The following is a 24,692-nucleotide window of genomic DNA, read 5'->3' on the forward strand; positions in this document are numbered from 1 at the left end:
CTAGCACTAAAAAAAAAAAAAAAAATCAAGTCCAATGTGTATTATGCCACCATGAGTCTGTATTTCACAGCTGTAATCAGAGCCGTGAAATACGAGTACACCCTTTAAAAATCAAAGGAAAGAAGACTGCAAAAACTGAACATCTTCTCATTTATAAAATTGATGTGTTACCTCAGACCTTACTATCCCAGCATCAACAACGCACAGCCACTGTGAAAGTGAACTGAACAGAAATGTTGAAACTTAATCTCCTACCTCTCAATTAAAAAAAAAGGTGTTTTTAATGTACGAATCAACCATCTTGCATATAAATGCAAATAATTTAGTAAGCATTAGGAAGATTCAAAATAGAAAGTCAGAAAAATCAAATAAATCCATGAAACTATGTTCTGTAATTCACAGAAACTCGAGATACAATTTGAATTCCTTAATTATCGTATTCAGAGTCTTACTGAAGTGACATACTTTAAGGCCCATTTACTTTGTCAAAGGAGTGGAAAGGGGCCTTTAGCATTGCTTAGATTTGCATCCCTATTAATTTGTGCATGCTAGCAGTTCACTTAGTATGTAGAAAGCACAACGATAAAGGCAGCTTCTGCTGGGAAAAGCTCATGACCTAAGGCCCCAATCCTATAAACACTTACACGTGTGCTTAACTTAATGCATGTGAGTAGTTTTTCCCTTGTTCAACATCATGCTCATATGCATCAAATTACAAGTTTGTAAATGCTGCGCAGGATGGCAGCCTAAAAAGGCATTCTTCTAAACGTAGATACATTATCACCTGGAGGGGAAAAAAAAAAAGAAAAAAAAAAAAAAGGCACTTATCAATCCTATCTAAAAATGCCTGGTTAATCTGGAAAAATGGATTCAAGCATGTACTTCTTGCACTGTTCTATGAACTCTTTCTTGGAGACTTGAGAGTTTTTCAGATGCTTAAGAGTATACTTGTTCCTACCTCCTGTTCATAACAAAGTCCTGGCTGACGAACAGTCTGCTCACTGTGGCTATGAGCCTTTCTCCTATAGAGTATTTGTGAGCCTTAAATAAACAATATGTGCATTTATAAATTAATCAATCATTAATAGATTGCTAGTTGTTAAGATATTAGGTATTAAATTCACTGCCATCACTGTGTGCTTTTCTATTTACTTCAACAGGACCACAAATGTCAATGATATATTTTTAGGTCCTTCAAGACAAAGTCTGACTATCTTAAGATAAAACATGTCTACCCTCTGTTAAAATTTAAACTACCATAAGTAATTAGTATATTTGGGCAGGCAGCTGCCCATCAATACCCACAGTGCTTATGTTATTACCACATTTCTGGGGAGAAGATAATGTTAAACTGCCATATTTGACAGTAGTTTACAAATAGTTCCCAGACACTCATAGGGCATTACATGGAGGAATGAGCACTCCAACTCAAGGTGGCCATGTTGGGTTACAACAGTCAGCTTCAGTATGTGGTATTCTTTATTTATGCATACAGACTGCTTAATACAGATAAAGCAAAGCTCTGACTGCCAGTGAGCAAAATAAAGTCATATTTCACAGTTATGATGTCATCAAAGGACTATATTTCATGGCTATAACATCTTTGCAAATATATACATAAAGTGGCATCCCTAAGGAGCGCTACTTGCTAAGTCTGCCTGAGGTCCAGTGAGGTGGACCTCCTTAAATTCCATTTAATGTACATTAAGATTTGAATATCAAGGAAGTCTAAATAGCCTGAGGGTACAAAAGGCATTCTGACTTTCCTACGCTGTAGCATACTTGCCATATTACATGAATTTTTCTATATATTATGTGCCGTGTTATCTTCACTTCACTCTCTTTAAATTTCAGCACACTATTTTCCTTTTATGCATTTATCTGTGCATATATGCTTTATATATTACACGTAATTACAGAATTACAACTCAACTGAAACTCATATAATATATGAACTATCATTGATGCAGCCCCTGAATTTCAGATCTTCAAAATGAAATTTGATTACTTTATTCACTCTCAACCAGTATCACTGTAATATCTGCCTTAAGCAATGCAGGCTGCTAAAATCATTTGGTTCCATTTTTCCAAAAAGGAAAACTGATAGGATTATTTTCGTGATAAATTAATTTTACCATGTAATTGCAATTATGACTTCTAATTAATGAATGGTTTCAGCCTTACTAACTAGGTCAGCATTTTTCTTTTAAAAATATATCATCTTTTTTCTTTAGATAAGCGTCACGATATGTCCAGGCTTTGGGGAAACACGCAGCATTTTTCCAGAGTAATCATCCTAGAAGCTGAGAAATGGTGAAAACAATGTGACTACATATTAAAGTGATTTTTGTTTCCTTTTATGAGAAAAATTAAAAAGCAAGCAGATGGTTAAAGGCTTTTCAATAGCTAGAACCACATTTTCTAAATATTTTTAAAGTGTTATTTAGTATCTTGACTGTATATAGAACACTAACACTATGAAACCAATGAATCAGTAGGACTTTTAATCTACTGCATCATGCTTGTCAAGATGCACGTGGCACTGTAAAATACAACAGTGAGAGGCAGAATAGGAGAGCAGGTTTTCTGTAATTGGATTTCTTCCTGCAAGAAATTACAAGAGGAGCCTGATACATACTTTCTATGTCATCTAGGACAGAGTTCAATGCACATTTCCTTTGGTCCACCACATCCTGTGCTTGAAAGTACAACAGTAATATCTGACAGCACTTCTTCAGCGTGACTGGGGTTGTTCTCACTGGTGACAGGTGACAGGACAAGAGGAAATGGCCTCAAATTGCATCAGAGGAGTTTTAGGTTGGATCTCACGAAAAACTTTACAGAAAGGGTTGTTAAGCAGTGGAATAGGCCCAGGGAGGTGGTTGAGTCACCATCCCTGGATGTGTTTAAAAACCATTCGGATGTGGTGCTCAGGGACATGATTTAGCAGAAGGTTGTTAGAGTTAGGGTAGTATGGTTAGGTTGCAGTTGGACTTGGTGATCTTTATGGTCTTTTCCAACCTGAGCTATTCTATGATTCTATGATTCAGCATCCCCTAAAAATGTTCTCTGGCATGTGGCACTTGGAATTCTACATTGTCCTTCTGCTCACATCCCTGCTGCACAGTTCTTTGATTCCAGATGATTCAGACATTGTGACATGATTATACAGAAAAAGAAAGCTGAGAAAGTTTTAACTATTAAAACAAGCATTACCAGGACAAGTTGAGAGGAAAATAATTTCCTTGGAAGAAACTCAAAATTTGATTGTTAAAATGTTATGTATGTAGTAATTAAAGTAGATGATAGCTCATATCAGATGCACCACACCAAATTTTGTTGTTTTCTTATAGGAGGATTTTTTCTTCCTTCTGCTAGAAATGGGAATAAATTTAGGAAGTATCTCATAAAGAAAATTTCTGAGACAAGTTGAGATCCAAGACTTACTTTGAAAAGTAGTCAAGATCGAATGCCAAGGGATGCTGTAATTTATGAAAAAATTATTTTCTGAGAATAAGTCCATAAAAATCCATGAAATACAAATCACATTAATAGAAATAATAAGTTTAAAATTATACCTATTTAATCTGAATAAATATGAAGCATTTACAGTATCACATTACATAAACATCATATACATGACTATATCACATCTCAGAAAACTCTCTCGAATGTTAATAAAAACTGCTGTCCAAATAGTTTTGCTTTTTCTTTTTTCCTTCCTTTCCATAAGAACTAATACTTGTTTATAGATGGAAGCCAAAGATTTCTGAAGCGATTAGCAGCTTTGGCACTGAGATACAAGTATCAAGCTTCAGATAACTTAATGAATTCTTTTTCTCACCCAATGAAGTAATTTGAAATTCAGACTCAACCACCCATCCAAAAATGCATATATGCACCACTCTGGAACATTATGTCCATAGAACACATTATCTTATCTTCCAAAATTATCTGTAATAATCCATCATTGTGGTTTTATGCTGATATTAATGCAACTATATTGAGATAAAATCAGAGAAGCAAAGACCTGAATCATCCTAACTTGAGTACTGTCCTTAAGTAACAAATCATTTTTACAACTTCATCCTCAATCGTTAAAATTTATCAGCTATTTTTTCTTCATACAAAACAATATGCCATTGCATAATCCTGCAATACTTACTCAGGACAAAATTACATAAATACTGGAAAGTTTTTCTATCTATCTGTGATCCCCAGCAACATGTTCTGAAGTATCTCAGCTTGACTACAATGACTGAAGGTCTCAAGAAAGACAAAGCATACAGAGAGGAACAAAAAGTGTAAGGTTATTAAAATAAATTTAAAAAAAAAGGCAAGAGCTCAGATGACCTCAGAATAGCTTCTTAAAGTCTAAACCAACCCACTGACTCCAGGAAAAACTAGGAACTACTAACCCTTACACAATTAAGGCCTTCCCAACATACACCTTAATGCTTAATAATTCTGTCTAGCCAGCTATCAGCATAGGTATATTATTGTTTAACTCTGGGCCACACTTTTGCCTATTTGGTTCCAAGGCTTCTCACTGATTCCATCAGAAGATACTGAAATCACTAGAAACTATGTTAACTGAACAAAAATGAGGGCTGATTCTACTAAGAAATGCTTATTTTTGACATGTTGGTGAGTGAGTGATGAAAGACTGTGTAGAAGTTGATCATAGCACTTCTACAGTCATCACCACCTTGTCCTTCCTGTGGGCATGCAATGGTAGAATGCCCTAAAAATGAAATGTGACAACTAAAAACCTAAAATCAAAAGTGAATAAAGCTAGTATCATTGAGCTAAACACAAATACTGAGAAATCTAGGGCCAGAATTTAGGCAGAGATTTTGCCCTTAGGATGCTCTTGCCATCTCATGACAACTTTGTTCAATTCCTCTCCAGACTCACAACCATTCTGAACTGTCTTTGTAATCTGATTGGGTAAATGCTCATATCCAGTTTGCCATGTCACATTAAATTTACTTTCAGCTCAAGCTGGTTCTTTCGAATGGAGATTTGATGGCTTCTGGTAATAACGTGTTTGTTGTTTTAGCTACATTTTCCAACTTTTATGTTATGATGTCTTAACAGAGAGGAAATAAGTGAGCAAAGACAAAAATGTATTTGGAAAATCAAAGTATTTTCTTTAATTATATGCTGAGCACAGGATACAATGCTGAAAATAACAGAAACCTGCCTATTTAAGAAATGAAGGCACTACTATCTCTCACCAGGTGCTTGCATCCAACTGCTGGACATCACTGTGCATGATAAATAAATAACACTACATTTTGTACATAGATCAATGTATTAACAGACCCACCCTTCAGCTGTTCAAGGCAGTGCTGCTATGCAATATTCTGCATGTAGTAATCTTAGTTGAATTAATGAGAAAAACACAACAAAGAGCAAAACAGTTGTGGACCAGTTACATGCTACTTTTGATTCTCATCCTACCTGTTTCCAAATATAGACACTGTTTCCTAGTCCTTTGCAATTACCATGATGTTTACATTACCACTGCCTTTACATTACATTGTATTTTTTACATTACATTACAATTACATTGCCTTTATGACCACACTACAGTGAAGACAGTTGAAAAGTGCAAAGCTTTCTGCCAGCCTCTGCTGATCCCTTGGTGCATGAAACTACAAGAAACTACGCACTGTAATGCAGATGTTCACTGATTCTCTGCAGACTTTCACGGACTAGGAGTCCTTCACTATGTGACCTACAGGGATTTGTACAGGTAACATCCACTATGCAGTGTATCATGTCCAAAAAAGCAGCACCTGGTGAATCTGATCATTTGTCCCTTGCACATGCCCTTCCCAGCTATCAACTTCTTTCAGAAAACAGGAAGTCTTTTGTGCTTGAAACACAAGTGCCAATCAAAACAGAATACAATTTTAATGTCTGTAACCTTTCATTCAGAGTTCAGCGCTGTTCATGATTCAGTACGATGTTCCTCTCTTGACACACATAAGTACATAAAAATTTAGGAAGGTGTTGGATCAATTTCAAGTCTACTTAGTCTAAAACTTGCCAGTCTGCAGATTAAGATAGTTTCCAATTTATACCTAACGTAGTATGTAAAGTAAGCATTTCACAGATGGATAAATGATGACCCAGAAATACTAAATGAATATTGTCAAACTAAATAGCAACTTCTGAAGCAGGTGCATTTTTACTGCACCTAATTTTACAATGGAATTTAAATTCTTGTATATGTCACCTTCATGAAACAATGACAAGAAAATAGTATCCCAAATACAAAACAGGAGAACAGCGCTCCAATATTCAGCAATGAACTCTCTCCTTATTTACAGTTTATGCTCTAAGTCAACTGAGGTAAGATTGATTTTCAAGCTTACAGAATCCTACTATATTTGCACCTTGAATGGATGAAGTCATCATAACAGTAAGTAATTTCAATTTAGTAAATAACATAGTCTTCAGTATCTGAAATGCCTACTCACATGATTTTAGGGGGACTGTATTAAACCTCAACTTCTTCTTTAAACCCTGGGGTCTAACATGTCTGGTGGCCATCAGGAGTGTCTTTATGGCCATCAGGAGTGGCCATAAAATAAAAAATTTCCCTACTGATCTTGTCTATCAAACATGCTCAGTAGGTCATACAACAGTTCATTTCCCACAAAAGTTTGCATATGGGAAACATGGTAGCAAAGATTAGATTGCTTCTTCCATGTTCATACATACAGCCACTCTCATTTTCTTATCTTTCAGGTCTTTTTTATGGGGAGCAGTTTGGTAACGAGATGAACTGCTTCACAGAAAAGCCATTTCTGCACTAGCAACATCTGCTAAAGGATGTAAAAGAAGGAAGGAAACCTTCTTTCTGGTAAAGGAAAGGTAATTACATATGCCAAAAAAAGACTCTGTGCACTGAGACTAAGTAGTGTAAAAAGGGGCAACTGTGTGCTGGGAGATTCCCTTAGCCTATAAGGCTAACTACCTACAGATAAGGCTTTATGCACTGCTTTAACACTTGAAAATCTGGAATTATTTAGGAAGTGTCAGCTGGCCTCAACAGCAGTCATGCCAGGGATGTGTTTTAGCACCTCACTGGTATATACTATTCAGCTTCTGTCACTGCTGTATTTACTAACACAGCATGTATTTTCCTTATAGCTCTTAGCCCTGTATCTCCTCTTTAAGAGACAGGAATGTACTCACTGAGTTAGAGCAGAGAGGAGGAGCTCTCAGGAGGGTCTGCAGGAGGAAGCGGCAGCTGCAGCCAGAAGGGCAGTTCCTCAGCCCCACCACCATAGCACAGTCTCCGAGCTAAAGCAGCTTGGAGCTGTCATGGCAAGATGGACATCCTGATACTCCTAGAAATGCTAGCACTAAGAATGACATTAAAATACCATACATTTAAATATCAGTTCCTACCATCATTTGATGAATTAAAAATCACAGCTTTTTTTACAAAAAAGAAAGGAAGGAGGGACAAACCTCAGGAGTTCTTGCCTAGAGCAGACATCGGACAGTGAGTGTTGATGATGTATGGATGAAGTCTGTAAATTACAGGTGCTAAGTGCAGCATTAAGGTTAAGCAAGGTGAATATAGTACAAGAGCATTTGAGGAACTATGGTTTTAGTCAACCCATCAGAACTATAATGGAAGAATGCCTTGCAGAGGTTTCCAGTGGAATTTTAGCTAGTCAACACTAATCTGCACTATGCATAGAGAAGAACTGGGAACACCACAGTCCTTACAGACATATACTATGTACAAGGGTGAAAAATAGTTGAAATCCTCCTGTACTTAACATGCAGGTGCAGTAACCTCCCAGAAGTTCCCATGTCAGAACTAACCATGAAGTCAGAGATCTGCTAACATTTACTTCACCAACCTGAATAGTATTCAAGAGTCAAAATAAGACCTGCAGTCCAGGGGTTAAACTGATGACCACTCCCACCCCATTTTTGCAATTCGGACTCCCCATAGCCTCCCTTTAGTTCCAATCTAGAGATGGAAACCAGACCAAGATGCAAAGAAATCCTCCCCTGCTCCTAGAAGGCCCCTCCCAACACCCCGGCATAGGAGCCAGGCTCTCTGCGTTTCCTCCGATATCCACTTCACTATAGAAGATTTATTTAGACTGTCTCTTGCTTCATAAAGGGCTCCAAAAGTCTGTAGTGATTTTGACACTTTGTTATAACGTTTCTATGACCCCCCCACCCCCTCCTCACATACCACACCACCACCCAGCCTCATTTTCATATGGATACAAAGCATCGGGATAAAATGATGGTTCATTATAGTGGTACAGAGCTCTTATCTTCATCCGGCAAGAGTCATTTCCTTCCAAAGATTGAAATGCAAATGTGAAAATTAATGATAACTGCATTATCTGATAGCAGAGATAATACCGATTCACTGTCAGAGTAACACACAGTCGTTCTATGATTTCCTCTGCTTCTTCACAATATTCTTCTTACTGTCAGACTATATCTGTGGTTAACTATGTTTCATGGATTTTTGTTAATTTACATCAAATAGCATTTCCAAGATCTTATATCTACCACATTCCCCAATCAAAAAAGAAACGAAATCAGGACAGTAATCTCCAAGTCCTTCTTAGGACTGGTTTAAAAAGAAAAGAAAGAGAAAAAAAAAAAAAAAAAAAAGAAAAAAGAAAAAGGAGAAGAAAAAGAAGAAAAAAAAAAAACTATCATTAATGTCTGTTCCCATCTTGCAGTGGCCTACCAAACATTCCGATCTATATTATCCACTTTTGCTTTGTAACCCAAACTGCTTAAGAGTATTACTAAATAATGCAGATTTAGCCCAACAATCAATAAATATTTACACTAATTCTTACGAAAGGTTACAGAAAATCTCTTCAGAAAGCTTTTCAAACTACCTTTTATGGAAAATATAAAAACAAGAACCTGTCACATAAAATGTTCACAAGAATCTGATTCACATCCCACTTCAGAATTCATATGAAAAACTGTATCCTTTATAAAAAATTCCTTCATGAAAAATTCATAGCAGTGTCACACACAGCATAACCTTATTTTAAAGACCACTTAATTTTATATTTACTATTTACTTACACTTCCTGACGTACTTTAAGAAAAATACCATCCTGCGATGGTAATAAAAAGAAAGTATGATGTGATATATTTAACAATCCTCCATACCTTTTTCCACAGTTCTTTGATACATGTATATGAGTCATGATGAGTCCCCTGAGGTTTAACATGAGTTGTGACTTTATCCTGCTCTACTATTATCAGTAGCAGAAATTCTGCTGATTAACTGGAGGCACAATTTTACACATGGGAAACTTCCACTTTATGTGTAGATGAATGTAAACAGTACATAAAAATAGCCATAAAATGACAAGGAGAGGTGGTTTTTTTTTTGTTGTTTTTTTGTTTTTTTGTTTTGTTTTGTTTTTAGAATTTATTTTTTTTTTATTGCTCTGCTTTTTTGTTTGTTTGTTTTCCTTTTTGGTTACTTGGACAACTGCAATTATCTCACTTTCTTGGAAAATTTCAGATAAATATCAGAAGAACTGCTGACACTGACTTTTAATTAAGATCATCCAACTCACATAATCAACTTGTTCTGCAAAGAAGAAACACTTCTTTGCAGCTGTAAAAATAATAGCTCACATAATGAATACAAATGAAATAGTTGATGACATACTACATGTATATTGCCAGAAGAGTTCTGGTATGGAACCATGAAACTCCTAGGATATTTCATTCATAGTTCCCCACGTTGGGCAGTATTTTGTTTTAAATATCCAGTAAATATCCACTAAAGCAAGGTATGATCCTATTGTGTTATTGATAGTCCATGGAAGACACATAGGAGAGCCACCTCGTGTTCATTACCTCTTAAAACCTTGATCACCAGTGTCACTTGCACTGATAACCTAACAGTAATACAAAGGAAACATACGCATCTATACACATGAAGGCACCTAATAACAAGTAGTGTTTCTGAGGCTGTTAAATGGCCTTTGCTTACAATTTTAAAGAAATAAATCTTCTCGTACAAATTTTTATTAAACTCAGTCTTCTTTGCAGACTCTATTTCTTGGACTTTTGCAGCTGGCTATAGCAGGAAAAGAACAGGTCCATTACTGTGTGTCCATACGCAGTCAATTAACCTCAATTTCCATTATTTCAGAGGCATCTTCTCATTAAAAAGCATTAAAAAAAAAAAATGCAGACAAAACCAATGAAAATTATGGACAGTTTTAAGAAGTTCAGATAACTACATAAAGTAAGCATTACCACTGTAGAATTTCCATGTTGGTCAGTGAAGGTCACAAAATGATGCAATTTGAGAGACTGCTTCAGCAGAAATTCTTTGAAGTTACAGCACGTTTAACCATGGATTTTTTTCCGCATAAAATAGTTACAAATGATTGGGAATGCGTGTGAACCACTTAACAATGAAAATTTTCATACAAAATAAAACTCTAATTAGTGTCCTGAAACTTAATTTTGACTCCACCAGAAGTTTTTGCTAATGAGTAACTCCTAGAATTCTAGTCTGTAGAAAATATTGGTTCTGGAAATAACTATGTCAAGTAATAGAGGAAAAACAACAAAATAGCTCAGGCTTTGGGTATTCACAGTTCACATCATCAATTGACACCAACTTGCATCACGTAGAATACAGTATTTTCTTGGGTTCTGAGAGCTCCTTCTCAGTAAAGAGACCGAATGTAGAACCGATAACCACCACCATCTAGTGATAAAGACAGCACCTCTACTATGAGATGGTAAATACTGGAGTATTTAACAGTTCTTTTTCTGCAGTGCTGGCAGAAGACTCTAAAGAAGCAAAATATTTCATGCTTTGTTTTTTTTTTTTCTTCTCAAAGATCTGAAGGAAGCTATCATTTTTCTTGTACTGCATGGCTGAAAATAATTTCTGTTGATCATTTCTTTTTCCATATCAATAAATAACCAAATTCATTTCAGAAAGCGTGCATGATGGAGAGCATGGCATGTGGTGCGCATACATTCCTTTCCAACCTTCATACATATTATTCCTTTTAAAGAATCCACATTTAAATAAAACAAAGCTTATTTCATGTCATTAGCCATCATTTTGCTGAAGGCAAATCCTGTGTCAAAGCTAACAATAAATATACATTACCAGAAAAACACACATCTTACTGTTTAACTGAGTATTTTTTTCCAATGAAATCAAAAAAGTGTCTTTAAAAATGTGTCTGTAACATTGGCATAAAACAGCTCACATAAAAACCCGTAAATGCCAACACAAAAACATATTCAACTGTGTTGAAATAAACTAAAAAAAAAAGAACATAAATTTATTCAAGACAGAATTTACTAGCAATGAAATTTTAAACAATCATATGTTAATCACTGACAGCCTTTAAATCTGCAGTGAAGCTGGAAAAGGTTGTTCTGCTACGTCTAAAGATGTCTTCTGTGTTATTTCAAGTATATGATAGTGTATTTTATTAGAAAATCTTGTTTTCATATAACACCACAGTGCTTTACATAGCTTCAACTTGTGTAGTATCATTAAAAATATTTAAAATGACATCATATTAATTATACACACTATGTCTTCCTTTTTGTTTGCATTACATTTTCCAGCTTCTGGTTTCAGAAAATTACCATTACTGTTGTTCTTCTCTTCATGAAGAGCATATAGTAATTTGCAAAATCAAGCAAGGGTGAAAATGTGACTGAAATATAGGAATTTTTTAAAATGAAATATTATTATCGCATTATAAATTATTGATAAAATGCTTCTGGAACTCTTTTCTGACATGTTCATCCTTTTTAGGGAAAATGTCCATTAGAGATACAGCCATTCTGAGAGTATATATAGCTTCAAATGCACATTTTCCAACTGCACTTTTAAAATGTATTAAATGTAATGGATTTCCAAGGCCCATTCTAGAGTCCTTACCATGAACGCCTTTTAACTGTAGATTTGCCTAATTCAGAAATACAATTTAACCCTTTGTCTTAGATGCTTTTATTACATGACGTAGACTTCACATATTTACATAGAACAGATATTTGGAAAGTTTTCCTATGCTACCATCAAATTTAAAAGCAATATTGTGCTTATCCTCTCTTAAAGTACATAACAAAAAATACTGCTATGAATCAATGTTTTAATGTGGAGTTCTAGCAGTATTGACTGCAATCTCAGAGTTTCTCTTTCAAATGAAATCAATGACCAGGTGTGCTTAGTGATTTATATCTAGCTAAAACTGGTAAACAAAGTCCTTGAAAATGTCAGTAGTTCTTATACCTTTGTTAAGCCGAACATGCTGCTAAATGTAGACATAAAGCTTGGAGGAGGACACTGGCATTTCATCAAGCATTAGAAAATATAACAGAAAAACTTAACACAACCATTAAACTGGGAATTTAATGACAAATTTTTATCTTAGAATTCTAAGCAGCAGAAACAACATTTTCGTTTATAACAATAACTATGTAAGATATTTCATGATAAATGATTCACAAAATGGCTTAGACAAAACATTTTTTCACTCCAGATCTTTCTTTTAGTACTTATCTGTTAATATCCTGGACACCAAGGGATCAAGAAAGAAACAGAACGTTATATACCACTACTAAGTAGAAAACAACTTATAAAATAACAGAAAGCACTGTTTGAAAAATTACTGTTGCCTGTCAGCTGTTTTTTTTCCTACCTGGCCCATCCCAATCTTCCGTCTCCACTGCAAGCTGCCCTGGTTTCTCTGACTTTGCATCACCATCAGATTCTGGTGCCTCATGGATGCCTTCCTCATTGCCTGAAAAAAAAAAAAGTAACCCAAGAAATGTATTTTTGAAATATTTCAAGAACAACTTTCAGTCAGGTTTACTGTAATAACCAAACCACTGCTTACAGGTGCAAGTGAAAATACAGACATATATATAAATGGAAAGGTAATGAATAAAGAATAATTGTATTAGACACTTCAACATCTGTGAGTTCCCAACGATCTAAACAAGTCCAACATGTTCATTCCTTCCAGTTCTGTGGAAAGGCAAATCTTGGTAATCAGTGTTTACTCCATATGTTTAAAAACAGAATAATCACTAGCACCTATTCTGTAAACTTACAAGCCGAAGGAGTCATTAGGTTTGTATGCACAAACGAGAGAAACAAATCAGCTTGTTACACCCCAGCTAGTGAGGTAATTAAGGAAAATAATCTTTTGAGTTGAATGTTTTCTTGAATTGACATCTAACTATTGTTTATGCTTTGCAGATTTATTACACTCTCTACAAGCAGATGGTCCACTACACTACACATTCTAGCTTTTCTGGCAACTAGTGGGGTATTTAGGCATTTAGGGAATTTTTACTTAAAGGTTTCAAGCTAGCTCTCCTATGACCACTTTCTCCCCATCAGTATAAATCTAAAGAAATATAACATTTCTAACAAATTTTAGAATTTTCACCATCTACCAGAGAGCTTCTTTCGGCCTTCAGGAACTATTGAGTCTGAAGTAGTACATAGAGCATGCTGAACACTACAGTCTGGTAGATTAGGGATGGCCACCTAGTAATTATGTGAAGAATTCTTCGTTGAAAGTGCAGTACTGGCCACAGTAATGTGCTGAATGTTGTGCCAGGCTGCTTATCCCAGCCAGTAATTAAGTACATTTGTAGAACTTCTTTTTACCACTAATTCATCCCAGAAAGCCTTGCAAAGAAAGGTATTAGGAAGCGTGTTTAAAAGTCAGAAGCAAACTTTTGAAAAAAAATTGTGTTCCACAGAAAAGTGACAGCATTGAAAAACAAATGGAAACTGGAAATCAGACTGCTGGTTGATTTAACAACAGTGAAACACAGGAAAAAAATAATAGCAATTAAGTAATAACTTGCAAATTATTTCCACTTATGATAACAACAGCTTTTAATAGCAACATAGGTAGAGAAATGTGATTACAACATACCAGGCCAGATCCCCATATGTTATCACTGGAGCTATATTTACACGAGATAAGATTGTGACCCAGAGTTTTGAAGTATATGATCATATACAAGCACTATAAAGTACGAACTTCACGTGTGTGTAGCAGCATCTTGTAATAACGTATTCTTCTTTGCATTCATAAAACAATTTTTCAAATCTTAAATACAAGAACCTGGTAAACTACTTCTCACACTAACACAATGCCATGTTCACTCCAGACTCCAATAACAAATATGAATTCATAAGTACTAAAAATAAATATTAAAAAGATACTAAAAAATGATTTCGCGATTAAAGCAAAAAGAAATCAAGAATATCTAGCATAATTTTTGTTAAGCCCGCTGTATAATTTTACCCAGACATTAGAAGTTCATGCACTTCAGCTCAATCTGAAGTTATCCTTCAGAAGATAGTCAGTAAGGGCTCACATGCTGAAAAAACAAAATCAAGCAATCTTACCAATTTTTTGCTTTTCCCGACTACTTTATTTTGAACTAGCATTTGTACAGTTAGTTTTCTAGTAAATGCAAGAGCTTTTTTCTTTTTCTTGGTGGAGTGAAGAACCTATCATATTTTACATCCGAATTTCTACCTTCATAACTATTTACAGGTGTTCATTATTATAGAGACACAAAGGACCATTTAGCCAGAGACAAACCTGGAAGATCAGCTCCAGTTCTTGCCAAAATGCTACAAAGCATTTCACAGCAAAGACTACACTGACAATGAGTTTCTAACTCAAGCTGTATAATTACCACAGAATGCTCTTTGAATGTTCGAGGGGAATATTTATAATAAAAAAAATTATTTTCCTTCATTGTAAACAACAACTCTGTGTAGACCAAGGAAAAGCAACAACAACAACAAAAAGGTAGAAATAATAACAGTTCCTTTAGATGAAGCTTTAGCACGGAAAATGTTAGCTCCAAAATATAAAAGTTTTTCCAGATGGTAATATATGCAAACCTGGCGTTAGCATGCAAATTTGAGCATTCTTTCAATCAGTGCAACCAACCAGAACATCAAACAAACAAAACTATGAGAATTGAAAGAGAAGTGGGAAAAAACTTACGTGAAAAGATTGGGCTGAAGGGCAAAAGGACAGAGCTACAGTGATGGTATAGAACCTACTGCACACAGTAATTAAGTATTTGGGAGATGAGGAAAGATCTGAAAATTCATGTTAGCAGATGGCTTAACTTTTCATGAACTTGCTTTTTCAGTGTTTCATGAAGTATGGTGTTATGTGTTTTCCATAATCAGCTTTTCATGAATTAATGCATGTAATTCTGTGCAAACGGAATAGAACAAAATATGGAGAATTTACATTAAGGGAAACTTTGTTTTGTATCTATCTAAACTATTTTTCATTATTTGCATCAATATTTTTCTTCTACTCAGCAACTACCAAGCCTATGCGTTACACACCTGTAATATCCCAACACCTGCCTGTACCCCCATACTACTCTCTCCCCATCCTGAAGCAATCTGCTTGTGACACCAACCATCTGGACCTTACTGTGGACTGCAGAATCCATCAGGGAAGAGATTTTAACCCAGACTCAGGTATGTGTCAAAGTCCAATGAAAATGGCCAAGTCAACATTTTTGGTGCTACAGACTGCAATTTTTAAAAAGTCAAAAGGAAGCTTACCACAAGGGTTAATAACTAACTTGGATAAGAACTAATAACAAAATGTATTTCTCCAGCTTTTTAATTCCATCCCCTTAATGATACCTTAAGCAGCTAATATTTTTTTAGCTCAGAGGAGTTTATTTCCTTAAAGAATTTCTTTTCTTTCTTTTTTCTGTTTAGTCTTTTTGTTCATTCACTATTTTTTAATTTCAATGAAACTATTTTTTAATATTTATTTTAAAACTGATTAAGTTTTTCTCTGTTTTATAGGCATTTGGATCCATGACTTTTTTTTTCCTTCCATGTCAAAAGCAGAGCTTTATATATACCACCCACTTTTTACTAACGTTCATTTCTTCCCTTTGCTTCTCAGTTACATTTAATAAGGCGTGTTAGTACCATCAGGATAAATACTCTAAAAGTAAGCAAATCTGCTTCTACTGAAGTTTCTCCTTATGGCAACTAAGATAAGCAAATGTCATCCATTATAAGAACATTGCTGTGGTTAAAAAAAAACATTCACATGACCAAGAATCTATAATAACATATAGTATGTTTATTCAAGGGTCATTTAAGTCTTCTAGAAACCCTGCAAATTCTCTTTGATTTTAAAACTGCACTTGGGCAGGATTCCTCTCCTCTATAGGTAAATGTCCGAAAGCTAAGCTGCACCAGACTAACTATGGAGGTACTCCACTAGATAGGGAAGAGAGGAACCTCCACAGTGACTCGTCCCATTCTAGAATGCTTCAGATGTGACAACACTTGGTGATAGCTGAAATGAATCATTCTCCAGAACACACAGCTAACTTTAGGAACCTATCTTGAGGCAGCTGAAATCAAGTGAAAGAAAGCTCTGCCTTACAGTTACCTGTGGAATACACAAAGCACAGCTTAGAAAAACAAAATGAATTTCATATGTAAACAACTTCAATACTCTAATATGAACATAATTTTCATCCTGACCTTACTATTTCTTACCAGAATGAATTTGTTAAGTTCCTCTTCAAAAAATAGAATCACAGAATCACCAAGGTTGGAAAAGACCTCTAAGATGATCCAGTCCAGCAGTTCACCCGTCACCAATATTTCCCCACCAAACCACGTCCCTCAGTAAATATATCTAAATGTTTCTTGAACACAACAGATCAAAAGTTGTTTTGTTTTTGTTTTGTTTTGTTAATGTTGTTTTTAACATCCTAGTGCTTATTGAAGAGACACAATTATTCAAGAGAGTGTTTCCTTCTCTGGAGATACTCAAAACCCGCCTGGATGCGTTCCTGTGTGACCTGATCTAGGTGTTCCTTCTCTGGCAGGGAGAGTGGATTAGATGATCTTTCAATGTCCTTTCCAATCCCTGATATGCTGTGATTCTGTAATTAAACATGCTAAACCCCTGTAATTCAATGTACTACGGTTGGTCAGGGAATCTGAAACTGTAAAGGAGACGCATTACCAGAAACGTGCAAGGGAGAACTCTAACATCTCTGACAATACTGATAAATAGGGAAAAAGTGACTTGAATTTTAACCAGTGATTTCACTTTAATCTTTTTAACAAATTAAAGACTTCCCAATTTGGACTTAATCAGCTTGTATCACGAGTTATTGCAGTATTTTAAAGAATTACATGGGTTAGCATTTATTCTCAATCCTGCTGTTTTAATCCATGTGCTTCTAATCAACATTAGGCTTCTACAGTAACTCTTGTATGATATAAGTACTGAACTTTCTTGACTAGGAATGTTAACAGCAGCTGTTAGTCACTCCATAATGTATTTTGCAATCATCTAAATCAACCAAGTATTTTAACAATGAACAGTTCAGAACTGACAGATCTACTTTCTTGTTCACAACTGCTTATCACAGTGTAGATATCATATATGTTTGCCAGGTGCTTCCTATAGTTAGGATACCTTCACAGAAGCCGCTCAGAAAAGATAAGGTCATAAAAAGAGATGAAAAATGTGCAAGCTTCATACACTCATGGTTTTATCATCAGACAAAATAGCTTTTGCTGAAGGATTGTACCAGTCACAAACAGCACAGTGCAGCTTATGTTAGAGTGAGACAACATTAAAAACTTTGAAATTCTGTTTGTGCTCATTCTTCCTGTTTGCTTAAATGTAAACTTAAATTGGTAACATCCTAATAGAGCTGTTCAGAGTGAAAAATCACTTCTCAATTATAATAAATCAATTCAGAAATAGTTATGAAGCCTGCAGCATTTTGCATTGCCAAAAGGAAAATGGGGTTGAATCAAAGACTTTGATTCACTCACTTTAGGCTTAATTTCAGCAAGGTATATGACCTCATGTACGTCAATGCAACTGCTTACAAAGGTGGAGAGAGGAAGAGACTCTTTTCTCCTTCCCACCGCAATCTCCAGTGGCAATAATTTCAGATCCTACAGAAAATTTCCAAAACTCCATATGAAGTTGATTGCTGAGCTTCAGCAATTATAAATAAGCATAGAGATTTCATCTTTTCCTATTTGCATTCTCACAGTACATACCCAGGAGCAGATACAGAGGTTATACACTCTGATAATCCTGCTCTTGAATCCCCAGAAACACACTGCTGGCAGAGAAACACCGCCAGGAACATCTCAGAAACAACACTTATGTAACTTTGAAACAAAGCACATACAACTTGAAGTACAAATGCAATGTACTTAGTCAATTTAAAGTAAACTCACTTTTTTGGCAGCACACACTATTCTTAAAAACTGCCAATGATACCTAACAGGACATGGTTTTCCTTCTTGTGGATTAGTTATTTTCAAGGTTTCTGTGTAAATATTTAACAAGCAGCAGTGTTTAATTCTGATGGCAATGCAGGTTTTCAGCAGATAAAATCACACCGGGTATAAAGCACAGGTAAATAACATGAAAAAATCTTCAAGAAAGTTTTGGTATGGGAATATAGCTCTGAGACAAAGACATTAAATAAGTTGGGAGGGATGCTTCCCGATTTTGTTGTACTTGGCATCTGGTGTGAGGACAACATAGACAACTATAGCGGCTGTGGTGTCATGAGAAAGCGTGCTATTTCACAAGCCTTGTGAAAAAGACTGAGAGGGAGGGAGGAGAGAAACTGAGAAAAAGTGAGCGAGAGAGAGAAGAAGAAATCTGGTACTATCAGCATCAGACTTTGCTACCAGTTAGTCTGATGCATATCAGAAATACACACCAAACTCAACTGAGACACCTTGCTCTACAAACACAGTAAGTTTGATCAAAATCTAGCCCTCAGACGACCAATTTGCTATACCTGAAAAAAATGACACTTGTACACATGTCAGTGCACTGAATTTATTTTAGGTTATATTAATCATCTCGATACTTTGCTTCTCTGCAAAGAACCTTTGTTTTCTGTCATGCTGATGAACAATCATATTTTCTCCTGGGGTATATTTCATTTGAAGTAACTGTACGTTTTGAGTTGCCCTAAGCACACTTGAAATTATTTTCACAGTAGACATCAGAAACAATGTAGTTATCCTAAATTTTAGGAAAGGTCTGTGAACATCCATGTATCAGTGAGTACCTACATGCATGCAAGCTGAAAACTTCAGAAGAATGCTTTGGAAACTATTTTGATTCGTATTAAAATTTTCAGTTTAGCAAAATGACATCTTGACACAATGACATCTTGGCACTGTGATTATGTTTAAAAACAGCATCAATTATTTAAAACCGTTTCAGCTACCGCACTTTACTCACAGGATAAGACACAACTGTGCAGTTCAACGAGGCTTAGGCTGACCTTCCTATTTCTCTAAGTGTTTTGACATGTTCTCATCATCATATTGTTTGCTTTTGAAGTCCTCTCAAGACAAGGATCATTCATTCAGATGTATTTCTTGCAGAAAATTGAAGTGCTCCTGCATATTGTTTTTCAGACTTTCTTCCTACTGATTAATTTTATGTTTATATTAATTTTTAAGGGAGCAGCTCCTGTGGCAACAGTATTACAAAAGAGTATCACTCAAATGGATGACCTAAAAATTTCTAGAGATTTAAAAGGAAAAAGAATGTTTTCCATCCTCTCAGTACTTCACCACTGAAACTGTAACCACACACACACTCAGACCTATTCAAATACCACCCTACGGCTCAAACACACATAGCTCTAAACACTAGGTTAGAAAAGCAGCAAAGCATCATTTTAAAGACACTTAGATGCCCCAAAGACAATTAGTACAAAAAAAATTAGTACAATTTTCAAAAATTATGAAATTCATAATCCATGAACTTCTATAACACCCTGAAACAGAACACAGAAAAGATTTCAGAGAGACTCCAGCAAGTTTCAATCTGTAAATTTGAAGACTATTTGGGAAGTTCATATTTTGACTTAATTAACAAATCTACTCCTCCCCCACTACAGAAATATTGTCTCCTATAAGAATTCTTCATCCAGCTAAATAATTCTCATTTTATAAAATGCATTGAAATTTATTACTGTAAACATCTCATCTTATCATGTCTTTCACACACACGGCTCCATAAGCAACGTACATGTTTTTATAGAGCGAAATTTTAATTTGCCTTGGTGCAAGCAGTTCAATATTTTTATTTGAAATAATCAGTATTACAGGTGCTTAAAAAACAGCCAACCACTGCAGCTGTATTTCTACGTACATGCAGCATTACACAGTTTCAAAAGCAGTCTAGCCTGCCACAAGTCAAAACAAAGAAGAAGCATTTACTAATGATCATTAAGTCTTTCTTTCCTAGAATCTACCAGTAATATTTTCTCCAAACAATATTTATCCAAAGATGTCATGAACGCAGAACTGGCTTCATTATTTTTTCTGATCCAACAGGAGGTGAATTACTGCTGACATCCTCACTTCCCATATACAGCAGATATCCTGTGAGCAGCTCTGCTTTTTAGACCTGGCTATACAATGATTTTTCAGTGGATGTCTAACATTTGAAAAGTATTCAGAAATATTGCGTCAGTAACACCATATTGTAAGAAAAAGGCAAAACAGCCCTTCATTATAAATAAAATTAGTAACAGATGTATACTGCACATGAACTAGGAACATGCAGTGAAATCTGTCGTTTGTTCATTTCATATTTTAAAGAAGATTACCCCTATTAATATGCAATTCATACTCTGTCAAATTTGAGCTCTAATTTAAGTCAATGAAAGTTCAAGTTTTGTGACTTTCCAGAAAGGGGACACTACACTACGTGTTGTAACCAAATAATCCCTCTCCTCACAGCCGTGATAGAATTCACAATTCCATTGTTCTTAAGAAAACCAAAATATGCTGACTGAAAAGGCTGTAGTTGCTTTGATAAACTGCTTAAAGTTGAGTAAGCTGTTTAAGTGTTTCACTTTATAATTCTGTACTGTTAAAATAACGTTTTCTGTTTGGTTCTATCTATTTACTTCTTGAGATATAGCTTGCTAGTTTCTTTTCCAGATGCATTTTTCTGCTTGATGACCAATCATTTCTTTCCTCAGTTAAAAGAAGAATTTGTTTGTCTAACTTGGGCCAAATTTTTATCCTAATAAAGTTGATGTTAATACTGATATGGATTTCAACTGGGTTGAAAAACAGCCCTAGAGGTTTACGCGTGGTTAGCAGTAAACAGAAAAGAGTATACGACAGGCAATCTCACAGATGCTATTCTGAGCACCTTGCCATGCTTTTAAGTGAATGGTGAAAAAAATAACTCCAAACTTTTGGGGTATCTTACTTCTCTTCCAAAAATAAAGAGGTAGTCTCTGAGCTCAAGCCACCAGAAAAAAAAATGAGACAGCACGAGAAGCAGAGCACAAGGCAAATCTTGATGTTCAGAAGAGAAAGAATTCCTTTCATCCTGTAAAAATCCAATCTAATTACAATTTAGCATCTCAAAGGTTATTATCAGAGAGCCCCCCCATCCCTTTCTTTCATATTCAGCATCTGCCAAAAAGTACAGAAGATGCACAAGACCAAAAAAAAGCAAAAAATACGTGTGGCGTTTCAGTGGAATGAGATACAGATAAACATACAGGAACCCTCACTCTGAAGAACATGAGAATGCAGACACAGGTTCACAAGCACACACAAGTCAGTCAAAAGTAATGTGTGTTTTTGGAAGGAGTGAGCACTGTGAGGTGTAGCACTGATTCTCATTAACCTAGGAGATGAAAATACACCATCACACATACTTCTCTCATCTCTGCTTACCAAAAATAATCTATATTCTTTTCATTGCCTTGGCCAGTCTACATTAAAAAAATATAATGAATTAATATAAATAAATAAAAAATAAAGGAATATGAGCTCCAGGAGAAAAGAAGTATAGGAAAAAATAATGTCAGACATGGGCTGGGGGAGCGAAGGGGGGGTTTCTGGTGCCAAGCAAAGCCGAAGGCTGTGCAATCACCTGTATCAGTGCTCTATCAGTGTCTACACTCCAGCCAAATCCAGAGAAAACAAGGAGTCAAAGATTCAGGTCAATAAGCTTATAGGCGATTTGCACAAACAGCTCCTCCAGCAAGGTAAAAAACAATGTCATATTGGCTTTTCTATTCCTTCTCTTTGAACTCCCTGGTCCAAACACACCCTGGAAATGTCAGTGTTATATGCAAGAATTTAAAGAGCTGAGCTTCTTAATCCCGTTAAGAAATAAGAACAAAGTTGCCTGTAAAGATCTCCTTATTGAGCTCAAAGTGATTATAGTATAGCTGCCTTATGCTGATCCTACTTCTACTTGCTATAGGAAAAGAGGTAGAAATTTGACATGAAATCCATTACTGAAAAGGAAAAAAAAAAGTTATTGATTAAAAAGGTTTCTGGAAAAAAAAAAAAGAAAAAAAAAAAAAAAAAGAAAGAAAAAGAAAAGGAAATGGAAAAAAAAAGGTTATGAATCTACTTTCTGATCCAGAAAATAGGAAGTATATTGCAGGCCATTACATGGCTGATATGACAAGAAGTATTTACACAGATGCACACAAGCATACGAACAAAGTCCAAAGGAAACAGGGGCAGGCAGAAACCATTTTTAGAATGTTAAGAGTTTGGCTAGTGCTACAGACGCTAGCATGATAGCTTGTGCACACAAAGTATGAACAGAAAGATTAATGTACAGAAGAACTTTGTACATGCTTTTTCTTATATGGTGATCACACTGCAGCTGTTCCCTGAATCTCAAGTCTGACTGCACAATCAGGTCACATGGTTTAATGTAAAAACATCCAGTCCTAAATTGGCCTCGCAGCCTAGTGACAAAATACTGTGCATGCGCAGAAAACTTGGTTCTGAGCTCATCCCCTCCATCCCAAACAGAATACGAGATTAAAGCAGAAGGTCCATAGTCAGCACTCAGAGTCCTATACATTCCCCGAGTTCTCACCAAAATCTGTCTGTGAGAGTTTCAGGGGGCATTGGATTCCCCTCACCACCTTCTTTCACAAATAAAGACAAGTAATGTAGCAGGATACACATTCACACATCAACTCTCTAATTAGCTATGGGCATAAGCAGCAGTTTGTGCTACAGAACCTTCAAGCACTGCATCATGAAACAATCCATCCTCATCACCTCTGCTGGCACAGATTTTTATGAGCACAGCATGCAGCCTCTTTTTCATGGCCAGCAAAAATGCACAGTTAATGGTGATGACTATGTTGAAAAATAGCATTTTGTCACTGAGAATTTGCTCTATCACACAGTATTATTGTCCTCTTTCAATCCACTGGAAATAAATAGGAGGCATTACTTTCAGAGCAACCTATGTATATATGTATATTCTGCCATTTGCTTCTTTCTCCCAAAAGCAGCCCCACATTTTGACTCTGTTACAGTCCTTCCTCCATTCTCTTCTCTTGCCAAATTCCTTCTCTGAACGCAGCTACTTAACCATCTACTAATTTCAAGTGATTTCTCTCTGCTCAAGACAACTTTTCCCTTGAAAGTTAATCCCTCACTGAACACTTCTGCTAAGAAATTGTAATTTGTTAGAAGGAATTGTTATTTGTTTATCCAGTTCTCACCCTTAAGAAGCGGGCAGGGCTCCTACTGTTTTTGCTGCTTACAAATAGGAAGAGGCGTCACACCTATATGAGTAATACGAGTATGACAAACTTACAACGTAACAGATGCGAACATTTTTTATTTGACCTGAGGGTAGCTAGTTAGGATGACAGCAATCTTAGAGTAAAAAGCCACTGATAAACTATTTCGCAGTCCAAAGGAACTCGATTTAGTACTATGCTTTTTGTCTCATGATCTATAACTTCTTGCCTTTTGTACTGCTCTACTGTTTGTACTCCCTTCTTGTATCTCCCCTCCTGTTTTAGTAAGTCCTGTCATGAACCCAGTTCACTTCTCTTCTCTTTGTTAGTATCATCTCATTCTCCCATTCCTAGCTATAAGAGCCTATTATTCCGTCTATCACTTCTGCACAGGAGACAGGCTGCTCTTTCCTTATCTAGAGTATCTTTGCCTAAGTATAGTACACACCCTGTGGCTAATTTAATGCATTTTCTGGATCTGATTTTAATCTGAACTGACCTTAATCTGATACAGATTCTGACTCTAGATACTGATTATTGGGCACTGCAGAGGAAGAAATCTTCAGGAACAGAGATTCCAGGATGATACAGACTTTGTGCGGGCAGCATCATCAGATACCCTCTTTATCTGAAGTGTAGGCATTGCATAAACAGCAATTTTCAAAGACCCCACACTGACAAAATGCAATTCATCTTCAGCAGTGCTAAGTCCCACTACATTTTTAGTTTCTACTCCAAAGAGTAAGAACACTGGAGCTTTCTAATCTAACTCCGCTATGACTACTCATGACTGCTTTATCATGTCTTTCAAAAATATTCTTTCTCCTAGTCCATCAAAATAGCAAACAAATCAGATTCTAAATCCTGTTTTAATGTCATCTTCTAAAATATTCACTCTTCGACGTGAAACTTCATCCAGAAGGATGAAAATTCACTGCTTCAAGCTTAAAGTTATGCCTGATAAACAGTAGGTTGCTAGTATTCATTTCTGCTTTTAGTATTTATATACTTAAATACTGTACACTTCTTCACATGTAAGT

The 24,692-nt window shown here is 35.8% G+C and overlaps 1 protein-coding gene across 2 annotated transcripts in view; it reads right to left on the bottom strand.

The window, feature by feature from the left end:
• The window catches only part of ZFPM2 (zinc finger protein, FOG family member 2), a 306,275-nt gene that overhangs the window by 219,364 nt on the left and 62,219 nt on the right, over window positions 1-24,692 (bottom strand). For both annotated transcript variants that reach the window (XM_048939867.1, XM_048939865.1), the window contains one exon: window positions 12,720-12,821. In XM_048939867.1, coding sequence (XP_048795824.1) covers window positions 12,720-12,821 — 102 coding nt within the window. The remainder of the gene's footprint in view (window positions 1-12,719; window positions 12,822-24,692) is intronic.

This window comes from Lagopus muta, chromosome 3, assembly GCF_023343835.1.
Source record: "Lagopus muta isolate bLagMut1 chromosome 3, bLagMut1 primary, whole genome shotgun sequence".
NCBI lineage: Eukaryota > Metazoa > Chordata > Aves > Galliformes > Phasianidae > Lagopus > Lagopus muta.